Here is a 26,758-nt window from a genome sequence, read left to right on the forward strand (position 1 = left end):
GTCTCAGCCCCCTCTTACAAACACAGCCACATGCATGGAAGGACTGGGCGGGCGGTCTGGACCTCCTTCGAAAGGGATGAACCCCTTCCTCACACTCTCTTTGACATTTGTTTTAAACAGTGATTGTAATATATGGAATATATTGCAGGAAGACATTGTTTATGCAAGGCTAGATTGCATTCAAGAATGCAGGAAGCAAACACTTTCTAGAATGCTTTTTGGAAGAGAGAAATACGTGGCTTAACTCAGGGCAAAATATCACCCTCTCTGAGTATTATTGGCTCACTCTCTTTCCATTCCTTCTCTTGCACTTCTAAGCTTGTATACTTTGTAAAGCAGAGACTACCCTTTTGTAATGGTATAACTCTAATCTCAAGCAGTAAGAGACAAATTTACTGCGTTCATCTATAATTCTCAACAGCCATAAAGCTTTGCTTTGCCTCAGACATTCTATCAGGCATTTAATAGTAATGCTGCATAAAAACCAATTTCCCAAGCAGCTGGTGCCTTTATGCTTAATAACTCTCATTATTGTTATATTTTGTGGCAAAAGGCATCATCAACTGATCAGTTTGCCAAGATGTGAAATGCAAGATGCGCAGTTTAGAGAATATTTCAGGGCAGGGAAATGGTATTTCACTTTGAACTTCACACGTGGAGCTTCCCTTTGCTCTGTGCTCAATACTTTTGATTCAGGCACAAAGTGATCTCCATGCTGTGTCTTTGGAGCCTGAGCTATTGTGACGGTGGACACATCTGGTCTAATGTTGGTACAGAGAATGTGTAGGAAGCCAAAGGACAGCACTGCAAAAATTACAGGTGGTGCAACCGTGGCGCAGCCAGGAGCCTCTCTTAGAATTCAGGTTGACATACGTGGGGCTGCCTCTGATGCTCTCAAGTGCCCTGGGAGTATCGCCAAAGGCCTGCTTAGCCAATTTCTCTCCAATTAATTTTAGGGGAGCATAGGTTTACTCTCTGAACAAATGGCACAATTTTTCATGGTGGCACATAGGGAAGTACTTTGGCTTTGATTTACTGAACATTTTCTTTCCAACTGCATAGGTTTTACTTAGACCAATCTCTTAAAATAAACATGCTCCCTATTATGATCATAACTACTTCCCCTCTGTTTTTGTTACCTTTTCTGGCTTGAAAATTATTGGTAATGGAACTTGGCAATATGGAGTGGTGCCCAGGGGGGTCTCTGTGCTGTTGAAAGACATCCATCAGTGGGAGAGCGGGATTCTAGTCAATTATTCTGCCTCCCCCTTCAGCCCCTTGCCCAGCCCCTGTATCTGTTCTAGAGAGCCCCACAACCCTACACAGCAGATTTAGCAAAGGCTGCAGGGGAGGGGAAATGGCCCAAAATGGCCTCTCTTCCCATTCCACTGAGGGGTGCCTTCCATCAGCAGAGGGACTCCAACAGATATTACCCAGAAACTTCCATTTATATTATAGGGTATTGTGGAACATTTCCCTCAGTGAATTGAGAGGATCATAGGGGAAATTTGGGGCTTGTTTTCCTCCTCTACCCTTAAAGGGGGGGGACACCTCTGGTTATTATTTAACAACACTTTCACCTCCATGTGCCACAAATACTCCTTTTGGGGGCTTCCTTAGACTTGTTTTGTGTGGGCCAGCGCAAGCAGCGGAGATCTTTGCTCTACTTTCCCTCCAGCTCAGTGTAGCATTTCTTTTCGCAATTAAAAACCATGTAGTTCTGCGTGACTCAGACTGCTGTCACGTGATCAGGATTCTCTTGAACTTCTATGCACTCAATCTCTTCCCGCTCCTTTCGTTTGGCTCGTTTCTTTTTCTTGTGGTGCTTTTTGGAGGGTGGGAAAAATGTTAGGAAGACAGGTAAGATTACAAAACAGTGCAGAAGTGTGCAACTGCCAGTGAGCAGCAAGCATTTGAACAGTGTGAAGGTCAAGTTTGAAGGCACGAAAAGGAGGGGGACCAACCCAATAAGAAAAGAAGTAACGTTTTGCAAAATTGCTGTTCCGTGTTCTTGGAGGGAGCTTTTGATACACTGAGTTCGGGTGTGCTCAGTTGCTAGTACAAATGTGTAAAGCAGGGGTGCACAGTGATCTATGGAAAAATTCAAAGTGTAAATAAGGCACAGTGTGGAAATGCAATCCATGTCAACGTTCCACAAAGTCATCAAGCCAAGAACACCCAACTCTATTGAGGTGACAGTGAGAATTAACCAGAAGTTCCCTAGAGGATGGATCACCAGGAAGAAGGTAAGCAGCAACACCAGTAAGATGCCAAAGCTTGAAATCAAGACCGGCATGGTTACAGAGAGGCTGTATTGGTCCATGAAGACAAAGGTGGGGTTGAACACGATGAACTTGATGCTCTGCTTCAGAGACAGGGGTCTCAGCTTCTCCAGTAACTCAATAACATCTCTCTGTGTTTTTTCACTAGTCCTAGCCACAAGGTACATGCGGGATGCAATTATGCTATTAACATTTCCTGCCTTGGAAAAAATGATATCATTTTTGAAGTGCTGGAATTCTGGCTTTCTTAAAAAGGAGCTTTGCAGGATGCTATGGAAATAGCTTTTGTTGGTGGCACTAATATTCCCAGCTTTCAGATATTGGTAATACTGTTGAATCCAGGACAGGGTGTTGAAACCTTCAGTCAGCTTCTTTAAGTCATCTTGGACGGTGCCATTCCAGTACTCAAGGGGCTCGTAGATATAGAACCCTATCACTGGGCTGTAGTTGCTAAAGTACTTCTGTTGAACGACAGCATAGGAGACACTTGGAGAATTGCTGGAGAGAAGATTGATAATATTGGCTCCATCGCTGATCTGCAAGCAGCCCATAAAGGAAAAGGAAGCATAAATGAGATACAGTATCACCACAAAGGGCTTAACATAGATATTAGTAATCCATTCATTATAATGCTCCCGCAGGAAATGTTGAATAAAGTGGTTCTGGTACGGATCAGTTTCGTGGTGAGAAGAGTGGTGGTAGCCATCACTCATCATGGTTTGGAACCAAATAGGCTTCCTTTCCAGGTATTCTGCTGAGGGGATTTTACAGCAGAAGATGCTGTGGTACCGATTCTGCTCCAACTGTCCAGCAAAGACCAGGCAGGAACCAAAGAAGGAGAAGATGTAGAAGTAGTTCAACAGGATAGAGATGCACATGTTCTGGCAGAAGACTTTCACAGCCTCAATGTTGGTGAAAGGACTAGCACCCATGCCAAAGGCGATGAAGTACAAGGAGCTTGTCATGGTGTAGGAGACCATCACATCAGAGTAGGCGTCGGCAACCCTGTCTTTGAAGGGCAGGCTTTCTCTGGTCCGGCGCCATCCTGACAGAAGTTCAAACACTCCTTTGGTTCCATGACCTATAGCAATGACAACAGGGCCATCTATTAATTTCTTTTCATTGATTATCACATTTCTTTCTCTAACTGTACTTATGAATGATCTTGATATCTCTACATTTAACTGATGCAAAATGTCACACAGAATATATTTATTTAGATTTATTATATTGCAGAACACATTGTCGAAATCTAATCTTGAGCTTCAGAGCATAGACAACAGAAGTTAGGCTATCCTTGTGCAGATAAGGGCATAGCAGGACCACCACTGAGGCCACTTGTCTCAAGTGACAATAGTGGGTCTAGGCTACACAGCTGCTCCTTCAGAGGCAGTGTACCTCTTCCACACCCACCCAGCACCAGATTTAGGGCAGTACAGATTTAGGTGGTTCCCCATCAAGGGTGCTGACTGGAGGGGATGCAAAATGGAGAAGATCCATTTGGGGATGCCAAATTTTAGCCTGGCACAGGGTGCCGTATTATCAAAGTCCACCTCTGCACCCATCTGATCTAGGGAACCACTCACTAACAATGTCTCACTCTATCTGGATTAAGCTTCAGTCAGTTGGTTTTCATCCAGTCCATGACTGAGGTCAGACATTAGTCTTGCACATCCACGGCAAACCCTGTAGATGTGAGAAGCAGGAGAAACAGAACTACACATTGCTGTCACTGCACTCCCAAACTCTGGATGACCCCAGTGTGGTTTCGTGTAGATGTTAAACAGCGGGGGAAGGGGGGATCAAACCCTGTGGCACACTGAGGGCCAGGGGTGCCAACTTGAATAGAATATTGTGGGGGCCCAGGTAAGTCCTGCCCTGCATAATCAATCACATGACACAATGCACACACAGTATTTGAATTGGAATGCCCATCAACTTTGTGGGGGCCCAGCCCCCTCAAATATATTATTGTGGGGGCCAAAGCCCCCATGGCCCCTAGGAGTTGACTCCTATGCTGAGGGCTCACAAGGTCAAACAACACCTCTGAATATGGTAATCCAAACAGGACTGGAACCTTTGCCAAGTGGTGCTGCCCACCAACTTGGACAGCCATTCCAGCAAGATACCAATTGAAACCTGCTGCCAGATCAAGGAGGATTGACAAGGGCGGACACACACACATCCCTCTTCTGTCAGAGGTCATCGTACAGAGCAACCAAGTAATTTCTGTGCCCCAAACTGATCTTAACCTTGATTCAAGGTAGCAGTTCTACATTTTTTAACAAGCACCAGCCCAGAACCTGAACAGCCTCACTTGATTCATATGACACAGATAAATAGAGTGGAGTGTGGTAAGCCTGCGGGGGTCATCCCAGTCCAAATTGCCCAGTGAGCTCACTCAGTGCTTCCATGGAACTCAAGAGCTGCCAACATTTTGGGACTCGTGGCCACATTTGGAACTGTGAGAGTGCATTGTGGGCACCAGTTACAAAATGGCTGCCATGTGGGCAAAGCATAACATAAAATTAGAGAGAGTCTAGCCCTTGCTGGTCCTGCCCCCAAAGACAACTTCATGATTCCCATGGGCAGTCAACTCTCTCCTGCTGCTCCTGGCTGTAGAGATATGTTGTGTGAAAAGAACAAGAACTAAGTTTCCCCTAATGCTGACACTAAACCAAAGCCTCCTAGGCTGCCCTCCTGTGCCCACATATCTGGGAGTAAAGTGGTGTAAACCCTCTAAATTAATAAATGCCAGGGTTCTGATTAATTGGGATATGGATTGAAGTGCAGAACTGTGCCAGACAGGGAATTCCTGGGCTAGATGATGCAAACCAGCCTGGCCAAGCAAGGGCCTTTGAGGAGAGAAATCTTTTCGCCTGGGGAGTGAGATGTTACCAAGGAGATGGTGTGTTTGTTTGAGGGGGGGGGCAGGAAAAGGGAGTTTGGAAGCAGGGATTCCTGGGAAAAAGGAGGAGGAAGAAGGGCTGAGATCCATCTTGGCAGGGGAGAGGGAAGGTTGCCCACAATGCTTTGGGCCATACTGTAAGATCTGCACTTCCTTCCTGCAGGTGTAAACAGGCAAATAAACCCTGTTTCTTGGCATTTAACCCCCTGCCCCATTCCTTACAGCCATATGAAGTTCGAGGTTTAAGAATGTGTACAAGTTAATCCATTTCTTTTGGTAGGGACTTATGTCATCAAAAGAATGCAATGAATGAACATCAAAGTGCTAACCTTTTTTGTTTTGTTTTTCCTTCTTTGTATATAATGAATTCTGAATAAAAAATAAAGCACAGAACATTGGCAGAGAGGTTCAGTGATTTAGCATGTGGAAGTGAATCAAAGTAGGTTAGCCTATAAGAACTCATGCAAAAAAAAATGTTGAAAGGTATGAAAGGACTGGATGTTGGGGGAAAATATTATTTGTTATGTACTGAAGTTCTCACTCTGGGCCAGCAGGGGGATACTGTAGATAGTTCAGGTCCACATATGCAAATAAGGGATCGAAAGTGATGTTCAGTGATTGGATAGTTACAGAAAATGGTTACTGTTGCGTTCTAGTGGAGCTCCATATAAGCAGGCTGGCTAAACCCTTCAGTTCAGTTCTGTTCTGGCCTCTGAATAAACAAGAGCTGTTTGGAGAATCGCTGTGTCGTCTGATATGTTCACCCACAACTTAACATCATTAATGCTTCATTTTAAAAAAATTAAATGTATTGGCTGGGGAATTTATTATTTTTTTTAAAAAAATGATATTTATTATAATTTCAAAAAATACACAAAAACCAAAAGATAAAAAAGAAAAAAAGAAAAAGCAAAAAGCAAAAATAAAGAAAGAACATTCAACATTTAGAATCCTAATTTTCAATAACTTTCTTCCGCGACTTCTCCCCGCCTCCCCTTCTTGTATTCCATGTCCAAATATTTATTCAACAAGTTCTTGTCCCTAATTTTTAACCCTAGTTTGTTATTATGTTTAATTCAATTTATATATCAAATTTTAACTTATATACAATAATCATTATGCTTAAAAACTTTTGCTAAGGTCGATCCAATTTCCCTTACACGAATTCCCCTATGAAAAAGCAAAAAAACAAAAACAATAAAAAGAGTCAAAATATGTTTGTACACCCTTCGGATTCCCAAACCCCTCCCTCCCTTTCCCGGTTTCAATCCCTAAACCATTGTCCATTAGTCCATCTTGTATCAGCCTGGATTCCTCACATCAGAGGCTCTTAATTCCCTCTCAGCTCCTATCTGCTGGTTTTTTTGATAGTCCTTTGCATTAACCACCAGATCTCGGAAGGGCTCTGTCCCAAAAATGTCCATGTTTCTTACAGCCGGGCCTCCATATTTAGAGGTGGAACTCAAAGCATGTTTCTTAATCCTTTTAGGTCCAAATGTCCCAAAATCTTCAGATCTCCACAAAGGGAGATCTTTCCATTCCTCCTTTTTCAATTCCAAACAAATTTTCATCATCCAAACCTTTTTTCCTTTTATATCCATGTTGACAGGCCTCCGGCTCTCCTTTGCCTCCTGCACCATTCCAGCCCCTCCTTCCTGCTGCTCGTTTTCAACAAATATCTCTTTCTCCACTTCCTCAAATTTCTCAAGTTTCTTTTGTTGTTCAGCTGCCTGGACTGTAGACAAAACATAACTTTGCTCTACCAATTTTCTCACGAGAAAGGCAACCTCATCCAAGTCAGCTAATATCTTCCGGCCAATTTCCATTCTTGTAGTGTCCCTGAACCCCCTCTAGAGGGATTCTGGTTATTAAGTATTCCTTTACACTTCCAGCCCAACAGTCCAGTTAACTTGTTTCAATTCTTCTTTATTTTCAACAATTTATCACTATGTTGTAGCAAATGTAGCCAGCAAAAGTGTCAGAAACAAAGTTCTCTATTTTCTCCCGCTTTGACAGCAAGTTTGACAGCTGTCAAAGTCTTCTGCGTCTCCTCCACAGGCTCCTCTCGCGGATCGCTCCCGGGTTTCGGGGGGGGGGACTTTAGCTCTCAAAGTTAGCTCTTATCCTCCAGCACAATTACTTATACAGTCAATCCGTGTAATTAATAATTTAATCCAATAAAAATGAGATAGTCTTTCGACCTTAATTATTTAATCCTTGCTTCAGATTGTTTACAAGGCAGGGGAAACGGACTTCCTTTTTGCATCTCCCCGCTCGTACCGAATCCAAAAGAATTTTTAGTCCAATATCCAAGTTTCCAAATTACTCACGGGTTGTTCAAATTTAGTCCAGATTTTCAAAAGAAGAAGTCAGCGCTCTCGGTCGAATGGCTTGCGGCTTCGCTCGGCAGGGGAAGCAGAAGACTCACAGCACCGCGCCACTCCCCATCCCCCGCTCCACAGCCTTTAAAAAGGCTCCTTCGCGGGTCGGGGGGCGCAAACGGTGCCCGCCGAGTCACCAGGTCCACGGGCTTCCGCGCCCGTGGTTTTTGAGGGTCCCCGCGTCGCCGGCACGGCAGGACCCGACCCCTGTGGAGCAGATTCCCTCCGGAGCTCGGAGGGAATCCGCCATTCGGCTATGGCGCCAACCCGGAAGTTGGCTGGGGAATTTAAAGTGGTCATCTTACTGGCCAAAATAATACTTTCCTAAATGTTGGCTTTTATACTAAAAATATAAATGTTGTATAATTTAAATGTTGTATTTGAGCTCTCCCCGCCACTTCCCTCTAAAAATCAGAAAGGAAACATCAGCCAATAACTCTGAAATAAAGCATGAAATAAAACAAATAAGTGCAAACTGTTTTAAACAGAACTTGCACAAGGCACAGCAAAGTGGACTGTTTGATGACTCTCAAAGAACTAAATATTTCTAGTCTATTTACCAAGAAACATGTGAAACTGTATTTTAAGCTACTGGCAATGTCTGTGCTGCTACACACACAGGGCTGCAATCTTCTATTAAAGGAGCTTTGCTCTCAATGTCTACAGGAATAGGGCAGGAGGCACAAGCCTGCAGCATTCCGTTTTCCTGCTTTCTGTCTAAATGCAGTTCCCATTGTGCCTGAGGAGGTGGTCTAATTAACTTTGTTTTTTGCCAGGCCAACAGGCACAGCAAGAGAACAGCAGGAAATGAAAAGGAGGCTGTGCTTATACTTGCCAAAAAGAAGGAATGAGAGGAGTGGGTACAAATAAAGCGATTGGTTATGTGCCTAAGAGAAGGCTGTTACTTTTCAACCTATAAAGCACCTGCAAATTCTGCATGCCTAGCCCAGCCTCCTTGACTGGCTTTTCAATTAATTAATAATTGATTGGAAGGGATCCCAAGGGCCATCTAGTCCAACCCCCTGCAAGCCGTCCCTGGGGAGGCTCACACCACCAACCCTCTGGTTAACAGCCAGATGCACAGACCCGTTGTGCCACCTGGCAGGAGGCAGGGCAGTGGAGGTGTTGCTGCAAGGTGCACTCCTGTGGCCCTTTGTGCATGACTCTAGGCCACTCTTGAGACAGCAAAAATGGTCACCTAATGATTGATCACACAAACACTGCTGTGTTTATAAATGGCATCTCCTTGGAGAGCCAACATCCCGCTGTGTCCAGAAGCAAAGGAATGATGGATGTCTGAGGCTGCAACAACCTTGCTAGAGGATAACATTGCCTTCCTCCGCTGCACGTTTCCTGAAGAGTGAAATCCCTCAACCCAGCCCCGCTCTGTTATTAGGCTCAAGAAAGCCTTTGCGGCCAAATTGCAGGGGTGAGGAAGGGACGTCATGACCCAGATGCAGGTAACAGATACAACTCAAAGCTTCTCAAAGCTCATAGTTCAACTACTTAAGATTTAGGGGTGACCAGCAACCTTGATGGCCTTCAAAGAGGACTAGACAAATTCATCGAGGACAAAGCTATCTACTGTCGCTAGTCATGATGCTGATTGATTGATTTCCTCCCAAGGGCTCAAAGGCTCCACATCCCCATTTTATCCTCACAACAACTGCGTGAGGTGGGCCAGGCTCAGAGGCAGTGACTGGCCTTGGGCTACCTGGCTGAGGGGGGACTGAACACCATTGACTGGGAACCCTAAGCAGGAATTGCATTGTGGCTCTGAGGTGTGGCTTGTGGGCTTCCCACTGTGGAAACAACACCCTGCGCATGATGGGCCTTTGGTCGAATCCAAGAAGGCTCTTATGATGTCCTCTTACGATGTTAGTGCTAACAATATAGCAGAAAGATGTTATTAAACTAATAATTGCAGGCGTCAAGGAGAAGAGCAACATGAAACGTGCATAACATCTTTATTAACTTTTATTCAGGTTTATCCAGGCATTTGATGGCTGAAATACATTGTTCCTGGCAACCTTGTAATTATTAGCTGTGAGAGTATGTGACCGGGTATGTGACATGGGTTTGGTTTTTTTAATATTCTCAATGTCTTAAAATATGTTTTAATTTTATTTTTAATTGTATTTTTCCCCACTTTGGTGTTTGGCTTCTTGGGCTCCTTTCTTCTTCTAGCCCACGCCTGATGCACTAGAGAGTTCCCAAACAGGAATTCTATTAAGAGGAAAATACATAATTTAAACAAACAGAACCTTAGAACATTTGTGGGTTTTTTTGTACCCTCAAGGCAAACAGGAAATTTATTAGGCAAAGCAGGTTCTCAACAAAAAAGGAAGGATTGGTGCAAAAGAATAAGGATTACAATTCGTCTTGTGAAAATTCAGAGTAAGTCTACCAAAAATGAAGTGCCCTAAGCTTACAGCATCATGCAAAACAGCAAAATTCAGTGACCCTGACCATCTTCTCTGGCTTAGTTCCACTTAATTAGTTCTGGACGAATTTGGCTTTGAGAACTATACAGTGGTACCTCGGGTTACATACACTTCAGTTTACATACGCTTCAAGTTACAGACTCCGCTATCCCAGAAATAGTACCTCAGATTAAGAACTTTGCTTCAGGATGAGAACAGAAATCGCGTGGCAGTGGCGCAGTGGCAGCGGGAGGCCCCATTTGCTAAAGTGGTGTCTCAGGTTAAGAACAGTTTCAGGTTAAGAACAGACCTCCAGAATAAATTAAGTACGTAAGCAGAGGTACCACTGAAGTGGATTTGTTACTCTACTGTAAAGGCTCTCCTTTGTTATAGCATTTTTTAAAAAATTCTTCACATTTGATGAGCTCTTGAAGAATTCTTCATTAATTCTTTCATGCTGGTCAGGGCTACAATATTAATGAGAGATATTTTAGAAAAGAAAGTAGCTTTCAAAGTACATGTGGAGTGGACTCTATCTGTATCCTTGAGCTTTGCAAGTTGGATTATATTGATTTAGGGTGTTCCTGATTTAATCATGCTTTCATCATGATTAAAACTAAATTTACAACATCTCCTGAATGAAACACAAAATCATCTGCAATACATTAAGACAAAAGTGTATTAATGTATAGGGACGCAGGTGGCGCTGTGGGTTAAAGCCTCAGCGCCTAGGACTTGCCGATCGAAAGGTCGGCGGTTCGAATCCCTGCGGCGGGGTGCGCTCCCGCTGCTCGGTCCCAGCGCCTGCCAACCTAGCAGTTCGAAAGCACCTCCGGGTGCAAGTAGATAAATAGGGACCGCTTACCAGCGGGAAGGTAAACGGCGTTTCCGTGTGCGGCTCTGGCTCGCCAGAGCAGCGATGTCACGCTGGCCACGTGACCCGGAAGTGTCTCCGGACAGCGCTGGCCCCTGGCCTCTTAAGTGAGATGGGCGCACAACCCCAGAGTCTGTCAAGACTGGCCCGTACGGGCAGGGGTACCTTTACCTTTTACCTTTCCTTTCAGGGTTACCTCCATCTCAGAGGTTGTTCAATAAAGCCATTGAAATTCTAGAACAAGCTGGAAACACCAGGCCTTGGGGTGGGCTTGATAGGGTTAGGGCCAATGGCCTGAACTGTAAGCTGGCAGGCATCCCAGAGCTCTCAAGTGGGATGGGTGCTATGGCCTATGATGATGATGATGATGATGATGATGATGATGATGATGATGAAGAAACAGTTGCAGAAAAAAAATCATAACAGTCCCCCCCCACACACACACTTTAAAAGGCCATCAATTGTTTAATAACCGAAGGTCTGGGTAATGTTTTTGCCTGGTGCCTAAAGACATGTAATGATGGCGCCAAGTGAGCCTCTCTGAGGAGAGCACTTTACAGATGGGCCCATTCTCATGTGACCCCCCCCCCCGAACCTCTTAGGCAGGGGGGCATAGAGAAGGGGCTTGGGTGACAAGCACAGGGTCTGGGTCAGTCTGTATGGGGAGAGGCCATCCTTAAGGTATGCTGCCAAGGTATAAAAGGATGACAAGCGGCAGAAAGAGGAGAAGAGGTTTTGAGCTCACCTGGATGCTAACCAGAAGGGCTGGCCTAGCAGACAACACAGGGGCAAAGGAATCGTAGGTTGCCAGGGGTATGAGTGCGCCAAAAGAGTTGGAGGGTCCACAAAGGAACTGGGCTATTGGCCTATGCACTGTGCCTTCTGATAGTGTGGGTTCTGAAAATGCTTTTCAGGACTTGAATGGGGCACCTCCAGCCTGAAAAGTATACCCTGCTCCACTCTTCTAGTTCTAGGGCTGCTCTTGCAACTGCTGTGCCCTGTTCTGTGGAGCCTGATACTGCTCATTTTCTTTTGCCCCTTACCCAACTGTTTTTATTATTATTATTATTATTCTTGCTAGGCATTCAAAAGAAGAGTAGGGTCATGTGTTCTCTCTCTCTCTCTCTCTCTCTCACACACACACACACACACACACACACACACATCCCCTGCTTCCCTTTTCCACATCAAATGCAGCACACTCCTGTGGGCTGTGTGCCAGGATGCAACTTTTGCAGCTTTTCCTTTGGGAATAGCTGTGAGGCCTTAGTTGTCAGTTAGAAGATTATTTGTGTTTTGACTGTTTGAGGAACAGGATTAGCAAACACAAAGAGGTAAAAAGGAGACTCCGGATTATGATTCTACGGTGTCACCTTAACAGGAATTATCTACACAGGAACAGATGGCAAGGAGAGGTTTGCAGGAGATACTACACACACACACACACACACACACACACACACGGATACACAAAAGTAAATGTGTCCTGCAAAGAGATTAGAATTGAGCCAACATGCCTACAAAGAGTTACAACCTTTAAAAGTTGCATTTTGGTTTGCCAAACACCCAAACAAAAAGATTGCAAAGATTGATAGTAACATCATTTTGTTAGCAACGCTTGAAGAGTTTAAACCTTGCTAGAGATGGACCAGCACTTCACCTGAGCCTGGCTTGCAATCCAAGCTCCTCCCACAAGGAGGGGAATAAACTTCTACATACTCGTTTCCAGCTTCAATCACTTCCTGGGCAGAAGAGTTTTCCCTGTCCTAACCCCAAAATATTTAAAGGGTTTTTTATTTTTGGACTTGCTTCTTTGTACATAACTCTCGGTATTTTATTTTTAGCATCTCTTATTGTCTGCAAGCATTTCTTTCGCCAAGGTTTGTGTTCTGTTCTGTTCTGTTTTGCTCACTTGGCCAAGATTTCCATTTTCTGACAGCTGCCTTCTTGCCTCCTAAGAGCATCCTTGACTTTGCTTGTTACCTGTGCTGGCATCCTCTTGGGGCTTGGAGAGATTTGACTTTCCTTTTCAACTTCCTTTTTTGTCAATAGCCTTGTTTTTTTCAGAATTTTTCTCTTTGGGAGTCAAATGTGACTGCGTTTGACTTTGCTGGCGATTGTCTTCTGACATACATGCTGAATTGGTTCAAGTTTCCAAATCAGTTCCACAAATACTTGCATCTTGCACCAGATCCACTTCTATGCTTACTTGTCCTCTGGAAGGTTCCAGGAGCAGCTCTTCTGGGGCATGGTCATTTAGATTGTAAGTTTTACCTCTTTATCATAACAGGAACACCCAGTCAACGTGAAGGTAGCTGAACTCAGCTTTTGCAACAACTCTTCTCTTTTGGACGCCTCTTTATTCTCCATCTCAGGATTGTCTCTGGGAATTTGGGTCAGGGGGGTGATAGTGTATCCTCGAAATGGCTATTGCCACTAAAAACATTATGTGCTGGATTCTGCCCCTTTGGGATTTTTTTAAAAAATATTTTTATTAGGTTTTACAACAAATTTTAACATAATCACTACTGATAATATAATCACAAACTAAGTTTCAAAATATCCCCCACCCCACGACTTCCCCCAACTTCCCTTTCTGGTTTATAACACATTTGCTTCTCTTGCACATTATCATATTCCCTAATATAGTCTGCCCCTCTGGGATTTCAAGCTGGTTTGACTATCATCTTTCACGTATACGGTGACATCACCTCCAAGCTACCCTTCCTTGTCATTTCCAGCATTTGCGTGCAAAGATGTGTCCCACAGGTTCTCCTCCTTAACCAGCCCCCCCCCCCCCCGCTTGTAATGGTCCTTCTTTTTACCTATGAACTGCCTTGAATGCCATCAGGGGAAAAGTCAGGGTATGAATTTATTGGTTGTTGTTGTTGTTGTTGTTGTTATGAAGCTTTAGTTACTTCCAATTTGCACATATTAGTTCAATAAAATGCATGTACACCCTAACAATGAATATAAGGGCTAACGAAATGTCTGAATGATCAAAGGATTTATTGCTAATAATAATAAATGATAAATATAATGACAGACTAAACTGAGGTAAAATGGAAATGTAGCCTGTGAAGGAAATGCTCTGAACTGTATTGGACGTACTGTACTTATTGCAAGTTTGGGGATTGTGGGGTTAATTTGCTAAGACTGGCTTGTCTTGAGATCAAAGGTTCCTTATAAGGTGTAATCAGGCTGGCCCACCCATGAGGCAGGTGAGGGGACCACCTCAGGCAGCAGGATACACTGGGCAGCAGATCCCAATACAGTGGAGCCTCGCAAGACGAAATTAATCCGTTCCGCGAGGCTCTTCGTCTTGCGGTTTTTTCGTCTTGCGAAGCAAGCCCATTGACAGCTTAGCGGATTAGCGCTATTAGCGGCTTAGCGGCTTTTAGCGGATCAGCTGATAAGCGGCTTAGGGCTTAGGAAAAGGGGGGGAGGGAAAAAACCCCGCAGGAACTCGCAAGACATTTTTGTCTTGCGAAGCAAGCCCATAGGGAAATTCGTTTTGCGAAGCGCCTCCAAAACGGAAAACCCTTTCGTCTAGCGGGTTTTCCGTCTTGCGAGGTGTTCGTCTTGCGGGGCACCACTGTATCAATCAATCTTTCTTCCTCCTTTTTCCTGATGTAGATCTTCTCTCACCCCTTCTTCTTTGGCAGGCAGGAAGACGCCATTTTGGGGGCCACCTCGGGTGACCAAATGTCTTGGGCCAGCCCTGGGTGTGATGGCGTCACCTAGGCATTGTTTGCATTTTCCACAGAGCATTCAGAAAAAGTTTCACAGGCAGTAAAACTTGGCTTAGTTACAAAGTGGTAAAAGTCCCTAAATTATTGGTGTAGGAACTCAAGAGTAGCTTGTGAGAGCCAGGCAGACTGAGCTGGTGCAACCAGGTCAAACCTCTTTAGATGCCACATTTCTCAGGTAGACTAGAAGTTGGCCAAAAGGCTTCATTACCCATTCCTCCCAAAGTAAGGGGAAATGACCTCACTGAGCCTGGCAGGACAGCTTACTATATGGTATTAACCCCTTAATGCATTAATTAGACTTAAGCATGTTGGTTATATATGGGGAGGAGGAAGAGGCTGAAAGGAAAAGAGGAAATGCCAGAAATTGCTTTCTTTCCCATTTCACTGATGGAAGCTTTGCTGGCAGCTGAGTTGGATACAAACCACAGAAGTTGACGGCAATATGGTGGCTCTGCTGGCATCAATCCATGGCATATTAACAAAATTAAGTTGGAAACATCTTGAAGCTTTCTGGCCATTATTCTATTGGAAAATGAATGCTAATATATAGCTAAGGATTACAATGAGAAACAAAGGATGGGAATGAAGTATTTGTTTCTGATTGAATAGGTGAAATGTATGACAGGCAGCAAGCTTCCACAAGTGTACAAACTTTGTTTTAATTTTAGAATAGGTTTGTTTTAAATGCTGATCACAATTTTGGGCTGAGTATATAGTTGGCAACCAGCTGTCTTCATTAAACGATGAGCTTGCAGTGTTCTTCTGTATAATTTGGATCCCATCGGATTATAATAACAGGAACATTAAAACTGCCACAGGGCATCAATCCAGTTAAGAACAATGAGAGTGCCATAGGTTCCCGCCCCCTAAACTGTTACTATTTTCAAAAGATTAATAAACATCTTCCACAAATTCTTTGGAAATGGGTCTGTGGAAATCATGCACAGAAGCAAGGTGATATTTTCTCAGTTCCTCTTGGACCTCTGCTCCTCAGTTGTGTAGCCTTTATTCATCTCCTGGACAGCTCGACTGGCTCAGACAAAAGAGGCATTTTCTCAGCCCTCTTCTTTCAGCTTGGCTGCTGCTGCGAGTTAAAAGTATGTGATGGCCACAACAAGCAGAACGGAAAGAAGCAGTTTTCAGGCTAGACCAGCTAAGTCTTTGGGAGGATTCACTTTCTTTTTCTCTCCATTTGGAGAACTGTCCATTTACGCCTACTCTTTGCTTCCTGCAACTTAACCAATTCCTGATCTACAAGAGAATTTCTCCTCTTATTCCTGGACGGCCAAGCTTAGTCAGGAGTTTCCGGTTAGGTTCTTTGTCAAAAGCGTTTGAAAGTCCAAGAACTGGATCACCGCTATCTATATGCTTGTTGACACTCTCAAAGAACTCTTAATAGGTTTGTCCTTGCAGAAGCCATGCTGACTCTGCTGCAGTGAGCCTTGTTCTTCTATAAGACTGGTTATTTTACCTTTAACAATACTTTCCACCAGTTTTCCAGGGACAGCATTTTTGGTTGTTGACAGCGAGTTTGTAATTTCTTCCAGATTCTCTGAGGACTTATCTCCCCCAATTAAATTCTAAATTATTTGAGAACAATGGACAATCAGCATACCAAGTATTGAGCTAGGGAAAACAATGACCGAAGAGTCTGTTTGGCCACCTGTTAGTGCTTCGTATAGGCTTGCCACTCTTTTTTTTCTTTTCTTTTTTTTGGCAACTAAGAGGGCATTGCTGTATGCCTGGGTGATGTATTACAATGAGTGATGTCATTTCCTAGTGCTGTGTCAAAAGTTCGAAACTGAACTTTTTGCCATATATGTAGAGCATGGGTAGGCAACCTAAGGCCCGGGGGCTGGATCCAGCCCAATCACCTTCTAAATCCAGCCCGTATATGGTCCAGGAATCAGCGTGTTTTTACATGAGCAGAATGTGCCCTTTTATTTAAAATGCATCTCTGGGTTATTTGTGGGGCATAGGAATTTGTTCATTCCACCCCCCCCCCAAAAAAAAAATGTATAGTCCAGCCTCCCACAAGGTCTGAGGGACAGTGGACTGAACTCCTGCTGAAAAAGTTTGCTGACCCCTGATGTAGAGGAAGGGAACAGAAAGCAGGTGGTGACAACCACTATTTTCTGTGGGCTGGCAAAACATTTCCAATTTCAGTGTTGAAGGACTTCATTTGTAATGAACAGCAGAGGCTTCTCTTCATCCTCTTATTGCAACTGTTTTTGCCACCATAAGGAAGCTTGTCGGCTTCCCATAGGTATCTGGTGGGCCATGGTGAGAGCAGAATGCCTCTGGCCCAATGCAAGAAGATCTTCTGGTGTCCTGAAGATCTGCTGCAGAATTGCTAGCTTTTGGAAGAGTTCATGGCTATATCTGGCAGTCTCCTACAAAGGATGATGTGCATACAATACTATATCATCCCTCTTGTGAAGCATGCTCCTTTCAGCCTAAATGAAATTGTGCTTAATATGATATGCACTGCTACATTTTAAATACAAGGGTGACAGTTTTCATAAATTAAACCAACCCCAGAGTAGCAGCTGATCTGGGACAGCTACTTAAAGAAAACAGATCAACAAAGATTGCATAGCCTAGGTTGGAGAAAAGCAAGGACAACATCCTATTTTCGTAAGTCTGAATATCCCAAGTAACAGGGAGATGTGTGTGCAGAGCAAAGTACATTTACCTCTCAAAACACAATGCAATATAGTGTTTTGACTGCTGTACAAATTGAGCACACAAGGAATGCCAAAATCAGATATGTTTGGTCTCTATACTTATTTGATTAGTTGCATGACTGCCATGAGAAAGTTGTTGATACAAATAGCTAAAATGAATAAAGTAAAAGGCATTCTGCTGCCATTCACGTTGTGAGCGGATCCCACTGTCAGAGGACTGAGGCAGGATCAAGCTCTGCTCACAGCACTCTATCAGTGTCATGTACATTGATGATGCTGGAATACACACCATCTCTGAAAGTACAAAAATAAGACCAGACTTTGAGTATATCTGAACACAACAAATACAGCGCATTCTAATTTCTGTCACCAGGAACCCTCTAACTTTCTTTTGGGAATCTTTGGAATCAGGTAGGCTCCCAGATTTGGTTTAAACACAGAGCAGCACTAAAGAGAGAGAGAACCACTTCAACTGTGCTGAAAAGCAAGTACCCCCACCCCCACCACATAGAGGCACAAGCAAAAAGCAACCACAAGACTGCAAAAAATGTTTTGTGGTTGTTTTTTAAGGTCTGATGAGGGGAGGGGAATGAATAACGCATTGTGCACTAATTTGAAAGCATGTCCACCTGTGTGTACAGACAACAGGGATAGTAGCTGCTGTTTTAGATTATATTGTTGTGTGAAATTGAGTACGATTGCAAACTGCTATGTACAAAATAACGCTGCAAAAAAATTATCCCAGTGTATTTCCAAGGCTATGTATTTCCAGGCTAGATACTCCTCTTCCTATCAGCAACTGCCTGAATCCTGTGTTCCCACAATACTACACAAAGGCACCAGTACTCCATTTTCTCATGTGTGAATATAGTAGCTGCAAGGAAAGAGTGCCATTTTAACTTGTTCATAAAATATTTCAAATTTGGGGTGAGAAATGAGGTAGCCAGGTTTGCTGATGATACCCAGTTGATCAGGGTGGTTTAAACAAAAAGAGATTGTTAAGAACTCTAAAGGGATCTTTTCAAACGGAATGAAGGGGCAGTAAAATGGTAAATGCAATTCATTATAAACAAGAATAAAGTGATGCATGTCAGGGCAAAACAAAATCTCAATTTCATAAATACGTTCACAGAGTCTGAAATGGCCAGGAATGACACCTTGTGGCCACAGCGGAAAGCACAGTGAAAATGCTGACCCAGCATGTGGCAGCTGAGAAAATGCCTAGTTCCATTTCTGGGATCATTAGGAAAATACAAATGCTAACCATAGGCTTGTTAATAGAAACCTATGGGCAGTGTTCAAAACTCCCATTGTTCTAGTCGCATTTTGCGACAGAGAATTTCTTCAGCGTGAACAGTTTCTGAGCTCTGGGCGCAGTCCTGCGCCTAAGATTTCAGATTAAAACTATAGAGTGGAAGGAAAGGCGGACCTTTTTCTGCCTCCAGCTACTCTCTGAAGACCTTCTTCAGATATTAGGGGGGTGGGCAGGGGTAGGAGTAGCCCATGTGAAAAATGAACATAATACTTTAACTGCAGTTCATTCATTTTCAGCTTTGTGTTTTTGTTACAAAAAGTGTACCTAGACATTCCGTTGTTGTGCCCATAACCTAGGTTTAAGGTGCCATTTAGCTCCTAGTGTTCATTTATCAGTGAGTGAAGTCAAATGGGCCTTAGAAAGCACTGCAAATAACAAGGCCAGTGGAAGTGATGGTATTCCAGCTGAACTATTTAAAATTTTAAAAGATGATGCTGTTAAGGTGCTACACTCAATATGCCAGCAAATTTGGAAAACTCAGCAGTGGCCAGAAGATTGGAGAAGATCAGTCTACATCCCAATCCCAAAGAAGGGCAGTGCCAAAGAATGCTCCAACTATCGCACAATTGCACTAATTTCTCACGCTAGCAAGGTTATGCTTAAAATTCTACAAGGAAGGCTCAAGCAGTATGTGGACCGAGAACTCCCAGAAGTGCAAGCTGGATTTAGAAGAGGCAGAGGAACCAGAGACCAAATTGCAAACATGCGCTGGATTATGGAGAAAGCTAGAGAGTTCCAGAAAGACATTTACTTCTGCTTCATTGACTATGCAAAAGCCTTTGACTGTGTCGACCATGGCAAACTATGGCAAGTTCTTAAAGAAATGGGAGTGCCTGATCACCTCATCTGTCTCCTGAGAAATCTCTATGTGGGACAAGAAGCTACAGTTAGAACTGGATATGGAACAACTGACTGGTTCCAAATTGGGAAGGGAGTACGACAAGGCTGCATTTTGTCTCCCTGCTTATTTAACTTATATGCAGAATTCATCATGCGAAAGGCTGGGCTGGATGAATCCCTAGCCGGAATTAAGATTGCCGGAAGAAATATCAACAACCTCAGATATGCAGATGACACAACCTTGATGGCAGAAAGTGAGGAGGAATTAAAGAACCTTTTATTGAGGGTGAAAGAGGAGAGTGCAAAATATGGTCTGAAGCTCAACATCAAAAAAACGAAGATCATGGCTACTGGTCCCATCACCTCCTGGCAAATAGAAGGGGAAGAAATGGAGGCAGTGAGAGATTTTACTTTCTTGGGCTCCATGATCACTGCAGATGGTGACAGCAGCCACGAAATTAAAAGACGCCTGCTTCTTGGGAGAAGGGCAATGACAGGCCTAGACAGCATCTTGAGAAGTAGAGACATCACCTTGCCAACAAAGGTCCGTATAGTTAAAGCTATGGTTTTCCCAGTAGTGATGTATGGAAGTGAAAGCTGGACCATAAAGAAGGCTGATCGCCGAAGAATTGATGCTTTTGAATTATGGTGCTGGAGGAGACTCTTGAGAGTCCCATGGACTGCAAGAAGATCAAACCTCTCCATTCTGAAGCAAATCAGCCCTGAGTGCTCACTGGAAGGACAGATTGTGAAGCTGAGGCTCCAGTACTTTGGCCACCTCATGAGAAGAGAAGACTCCCTGGAGAAGACCCTGATGTTGGGAAAGATGGAGGGCACAAGGAGAAGGGGGCGACAGAGGACGAGATGGTTGGATAGTGTTTTCGAGGTTACCAGCATGAGTCTGACCAAGCTGCGGGGGGCAGTGGAGGACAGGAGTGCCTGGCGTTCTCTGGTCCATGGGGTCACGAAGAGTCGGACACGACTAAACGACTAAACAACAACAACAGCATTGCCTATGTGGAGACCAGACTTGGAATACGGTGCAAAATTCTGGCTACCTCTCCACAAGGATATTGTAGCTATTGTAGCCTCTGGGATACAAACCTACCTCATTCACATCTGAAAATAAGGATAAGGATCTAGAAAACCCACTCTTCTGATTAGAATCAACATTTTGTTTAGTTACTTCTTGTGATCAATTAGTTTAAATAATACAAAAGAAAACTAACCCAAATCAATTTCACTTTATCAAAAATATCATGCTTGCTATTTAGGTGGAATGAATGGCCCCACACTGCAGTCTCTTGCAAATATTAGGGCTGGGTTTGTAACGTCCCTTTGTTTACATTCTTGCAAACATTTGGCATTTATGGTCCATTTACTTCAAAGGAAGCGCCACTCGTTTCAGTGGGTGGCAGTCAAGAGCAGAGCTAATGGACTTTACTTGGGCAGGGGTCATTAGAACTGCTGGCTTTGGTCTCAATCCTGCCCACACTCACTTTGGAGTGTTGGGGAATTTGCTTCTGTGTAAACATGCACATGATAATACTGTCAAGGAGTAAATCCTACCAAACTCAGAACAACTATCTTCCACATCTACCTTTATAGGAACAGAAAGTTGATTTCCTCTCCAAATTACATTATTTTCCCTCTGTGTAAATGGGGCGGGGGCAGGAATGCCAGACAGGATGCTGCACACATTTCCCCTTTTAAAAAGCCTCCTTCCAAGTCTTTCTGTTTCCCTGTTTTGGCCCATCTCCCCAGTCCTGCATCAAAGTCTGTTCAGCAACTCTTCATTTTCTCTGCTGACTTGACTAGTTTTCAATAACAATTTCTCCTTCGTTTTGTAACTTGGATCAATAAAACACATCTCTCATATTGGCCGAGGTTATAAACACAGTCATTTTACCCTTTTCCTTTGTTTGGAGATCCCCCCCCCCTTTTGTAAGTGGATGGAGCAATTTAACAGGCTAAAAAAGTTGAAGGTAAATAAATAAATTAAACACTGCATCTTTGTAGCTCAGGACACATTCTACAATCCTGTCATTAAGCCATGCTAATCCTATTATTATGAAGATAAATAATTACCCATTGCGAAGAAAGGAATTCCCAACAGAGTCGAATTATATTTTCCATCAGTAATGAAAAATATCCCTGCCGCAGTGACACTGGAGATACAGATCGTGAGTGCTCCTAAGAGGCCAAGAAAGGGCTTGCTGCGCAGGCAGTCTTTCATGGAACTTGAGAGGATGGCAGCCAGCAGAATCAGCATTAAGCTCACCAAAATCTTGCCTCTGGCCAGAATGCTGGTCTTGTGAAAATCCCTCCACAGGCTGAAGGAGGCTAGAGCATACAGCTGCAGGTCCTCCTGGTGCAGCTGTAGTTTGTGTATCAGTTTGCAAAATTCATTCTCCCATTTTTCACCAATGAGGTCCTGTACTGCAGAATGGTAGGTTTGGAGGTAGTAAGTGATTTGGATGGCTCTGGCCGACTTGACCCTTTGGTCCTTGCTGCCTGGCAATTCCATGACCCCACCAAGCTGATGGCCGATGAAACTGCTTCTTCCATCCTGAAGAAGAAAGTATTTTAAAAAGCAAAAGAAGTGGTAAGTGAACCAACCCAACAGTAATTTGCAATTTACTCATGCCATAAATTCTGTTAAAAGTCCCATTGTTATGAGAGTTCAAAGTATCTTCTGTTTTAAACTTAGAATAATATGAGGTTGTCTGAGGGCTGTTAAACCATTTTCTTCTTTGGTTTGCTTGCTTAGAGGTAAGAGCCTCTCAGAGAGGACAGGAAGTGCAGCTGCAGCCACTTGTGCACATAGCAGGGAGGCGAAAATAAAGAAGAAAATGGCTGAAGAGCCCTTGGGCCACTTTGTATTATTGCAAGTTTACTGAGAAGCCCCACCACCGACTCTCACACATGCAAACAATGCAGGCACATAACATATAAATTAACACATAATCTGAATTATTGCTTGGATTATTGGATTAATTGGATTGAAATAAGAGCTTGCCATACATTCAAGAACTGTAAGCATACTAGATTTGACTTACAAACTGCTCAATGTCAAGTTTCAGAAGCATCACTAGAAGTTGGTTAGAATGCTGCACTTTCCTCCCATTAACCCAAACCATAGCACTCTCCACCTTAGAAAAGCTCAGCAATTGCAAATGTGTTTAGTCTTACAGTCTTTCTAGTTTCCCCAAACACGTAGGCAATTTGATTAAAGTTTGAAGCCTGTAGTGCAGCCACAACCATAGAGGGAGCCAGCCTCCTATGACGTCTGCAAAGCTCACCAAGAAACACTTGTGTCTCTATATGCCCCCATTTAAAGCAGCTTTCATGGGGCGGCCACCGGAGGATAAAGAGAAAGTGTGGCTCTTCCCTGCTCTGACATCTTTGTGCTGATCTGATACATTTGCACAATGTGTCCTTCTCCTTATCATCCTTTTGCGGTGTAATCCTATACTGTACATGGATATTTAAAAATAAATCCCACTGAGTTCAACTGCGCTTATTACCAGGTTAGCGCATATAGGATTGCAGCCTCGGTGGCTTAATGTGGCAGAAATGGGTCAGGCTTCCAAAGGGAAGGGAGGAGCTGCACACTAGAAAACCCTGTTGACCCAGGACAGGGAATTAGGTTTAGGAACAACGTCTCTTTCATTTTCTTCTTGCATGTAAATTATTCTATGCCATTGCTACAACTGGCTGTTGACGGAGCTGCTATTCTCTGCTGCATTTTATCATACTAAGTTGAAGTTGAAATAAATAAGTGTCCACTTTGCAATTTTGTGATTCAGTTAACAGACTGAAAGAGTATTTATTCAAAATTCAAATATTTAAGACCTAAAATAGAATATGGATATGTATTTTTCATGAATATTTTCTCCCAAATGTTGCCTGTAAAAATTTAACACCATGAAATTTAGCCATTGCTGAATGAAATGATTTTCAATGCATACCTGAAATTTTTAGTTTCCTTTCCCATTTGATGTCTCATTTGTTTTTCATTCTTACATTCCTTACAGCACATTCCATCAAAATGGTATGAAACTTGAATTGTTCCCCACCAGTGACAGCAGACATACTGGACGAGGGGTCCATTTTATTAACAATTTAAAAAGGAGTAACATCCTGAAAGCTTCCCACTGCTTTACTCTTCAGATCTGACAGTTTTCACTTTTTAATGAGTTTCAGAGTATTCAGAGAAGCCCTCTTTCTTTTAGAACATTCCTCAAATGTGACAGTTTGCTAAGCAAAGCACTGCAATGAGGGTAAGCAGTGGATTCGGACAAACTGCAATCGGAAGGGGGTTGCTTGGGGCAGATTTGAGGCCTGTTTGAGCCAAAGCAGAATCCCTCTTCAGCACCCCTAACCAAAGGAGGGGCTTCTAAGTGATTTGGGCATTTGAAAACCATGCAGAAAGTGTGTCTGCAAAAACTGAAACATTTGTCCCCCAATTTTCATATAAACAAGGAAGAAATGCCGGGGAGGGGGAGGGAGAGCTCTTTTGAGCTTGTAAGCAAGGCATGGCCAAACTGGCCCTCTAGCTGTTTGGGGACTACAACTCCCATGATCCCTAGCTAGCAGGACCAGTGGTCAGGGATTATGGCAATTGTAGTCCCAAAAATGGTTGGAGGGCCAAGTTTGGCCACACCTGCCTAAGCAGAGGAAATGGGTATGATCTACTCACACTCTGACCAGATCCATTAAAATAATCAACACTGGATATCATCCTTTGTTTTTACATTTTAATTGGGATTCAGATTTTAACTAGAAGCAAATCAGGTAGCTTCCAAAATGTTTCAGGCCAAATCATTTTGAATTTTGAGAGAGTGCTGCGGGTGCCAGTCACAAAATGGCTGCCATGGGGGCAGGTCCTTAAAAACATGGGTGTCAAGCAAGGGCATGGCAAAACACAAAATTAGAGAGAGTAAAATCATGGTGAAGCTTTCCCCATAATGTATTTCCATACTATAGAAGGTTTAACTTGTTTGATTTCTGTCTGCCATACAGCTCTTAAAGGCACAAACCCTGGTTTTCCCCAATGCCGACTCTGAACCAGAGTCCAGGTTGCCACATCAAGCACAGTTTTACTATTTAGCAGACATTGTACTGTAAGTTAACTATACAGTGAATTTTTAGTGATCACTTGGCCCTTAACTGCTGTATAGCAGGAGACTTACTTTAGCTTCGTTGCAAAATGTTCACATTTGGCTTTTGGGGAGAGGGGGAATCTTTAACATACACTTACAGTTACTGAGTAGAAGACGTTTCAGAAAATAACTTCTAGGGAGTACCTGATCTTAGACAAACCCACCCTGGGGGAAATGCATCTTGGTTGCTAGGGGAAATGATGGAAGGACAAACTATAGAGATGCCTAAAATAATTGTGATTTTTAAAACCTAGGGAGATGCTGATTCAGCTTATTCTGTAAGTTTGATATGCCAAGTTATTCACAAGCCTCTTGGCAGAATGCTTGCATAGAATGGCTGCCAAATATACTGATGGGAGGGATGTCAAAATTAAGCATATTGAGGCTCTTATATGCAAAACATTGAATCTGATGTACTATGTAATAATAATGATACTGTAATAATAATAATTCCTTATCTTACTCTTTCATTAAATGTCTCAAAAACAATAAAGCCAGTTTTAGAGTAAACAATATCAGACTCTTCCAGTCTGGAGTGGGGCACCAAACACTGTTGTTCCTTATCTCCTCTTCTACAAGCCTCCTCCACAGAACCTTTGGCCCATATAATAGATAATAACCCAATCAAAGGTATTTCTTTTCATGGTCAATAATATAAGTGTGGACTTTTTGCAGACAATACAATCTTTTCCCTATCAATGCCTGAACACTCACTACCTGAGACAGTTAGATTGACTAATGAATATGGGATTACTGCAAGACTGGATATTAACTACAGAAAGTCTGAACAATTATGTTTTGGACTTTCAGAAACAGAACAAAAACTAGTAAAGGACTGGACAGCTGCCAGTAATAAACAAAATAATAAGATACAGTACCTGGGAGTAAGCATATTTAAAAATCTAAATAAACTTTTTAGAACTTAATTCTGTCCCACTTATGAAGAAAATTAAAAATTATCAAGAAAATTGTAAAAATATATAATTGACATGTCTGAGCAGAATAGCAGTATAAACTCTTATTTTATCAATCGTGGGGAATATAGATTAAATGCAAAAATAATGTACCAATTTGTTTTGTATAATCAGGATTGCTAAAATGCTTAATAACATTGCAGTTGATGTTATATCATTCTTTGTACAGCACCTGATCCTTTCTGTTGGTGTGTTACGAACTTATACCAAAAGAGATCCTACCCACCATAGAGCAAACCGCAGTTTGCATCCAGCATAAATCTAATTAAATTGCCATCTCCATCCCTTGAAACCAAAGCCAAGTGAAATGCAAATGTGGATTCATTTTCAAGCAGATGCAACTAAGCTTTTAACCCTCTAACATGGCAAAATGGAGATTTTAAATTAGACCAAAGTGTGTGTTGCTGTAGTTTTCTCCCCTGGTTTTCTTTACAATTCAAAGGCTTACAAAACAAAAATATGGGGGAGGGGGGATAGCAAAGAAAAAGGCAACAGCATCCAGAACAAATAATGAGCCTAAAACCAGAGGTTTCAAAAATCAAAGTAAAGTTATGAGTTTAATAAATGGGTTTTATTTTGCCTTGAACCTTGATAGAGCAGTAGGTTACAAAGAGACTCCGTTTTTCTACAAAGCCGTTATCAGGCTCTCTGTCTTCTGGGGTTCTCACCGTATTTGCAAGCTTTACCAGACAAACTGCAGTTTTTCTGGCTCCGTTATGGAACAGACTGTGGAAATATCCAGTCTGACACTAATTGCCCATTTAGGGTTGTGACTTCTAGTGGGCATCAGTTTCCCAGGCTCTCAAGAGAGAAGTGTTTGTGGCACCTGCCACTCGATCATTTTGGCTGCAGGGATGGGACGTGGGACGTTCTGCATGAAAAGCATGTGTTGAAATATTCCACTCACAGGCTATGGAAAGCCCTCGGAGTTTTTTAAATGCTGGGTCCCTCCCAGATCACACGCCTTAAAGCAGCTCCAGACATTGTAACTGATGGAGTAGATACAAGCTTGGCGGATCATAGTGTATGTTGATTTCAGTCAGGCATTTGACAAAGTTCCCCACAATATTCTTGCAAGAAAGCTGATAAAATGTGGGTTAAACAAGGTAACTGTTAGGTAGATTTGTAGCTGGTTGACTGACTGAACCCAAAGGGTG

General features: G+C 43.0%; 1 protein-coding gene and 2 long non-coding RNA genes across 4 annotated transcripts in view; 1 reads left to right on the plus strand and 2 right to left on the minus strand.

The window, feature by feature from the left end:
* LOC307212813 overlaps positions 1–26,758 on the minus strand; it is a 107,461-nt gene that overhangs the window by 55,744 nt on the left and 24,959 nt on the right. The gene's annotated exons all lie outside the window — the stretch shown is intronic.
* The window catches only part of LOC307212670, a 153,695-nt gene that overhangs the window by 55,356 nt on the left and 71,581 nt on the right, over positions 1–26,758 (plus strand). The gene's annotated exons all lie outside the window — the stretch shown is intronic.
* The window catches only part of PTCHD4 (patched domain containing 4), a 41,159-nt gene that overhangs the window by 1,743 nt on the left and 12,658 nt on the right, over positions 1–26,758 (minus strand). The window contains exons 1-3 of one of the 2 annotated variants that reach the window (XR_013837545.1): positions 22,522–22,625; positions 21,551–22,031; positions 1,581–3,363 (exon numbers count right to left, since the gene is read on the minus strand). Coding sequence is in view for 1 of the 2 variants with exons in the window: in XM_079971448.1 (XP_079827574.1) it covers positions 1,730–3,363; positions 21,551–22,031 (2,115 nt within the window). In the remaining variant the exon portion in view is untranslated. Of the gene's footprint in view, positions 1–761; positions 3,364–21,550; positions 22,032–22,521; positions 22,626–26,758 lie in introns of those variants that run through there. The other variant, XM_079971448.1, reaches the window with a different exon arrangement.

This window comes from Podarcis cretensis (genome assembly GCF_951804945.1).
Source record: "Podarcis cretensis genome assembly, chromosome: 3".
NCBI classification, from domain to species: domain Eukaryota; kingdom Metazoa; phylum Chordata; class Lepidosauria; order Squamata; family Lacertidae; genus Podarcis; species Podarcis cretensis.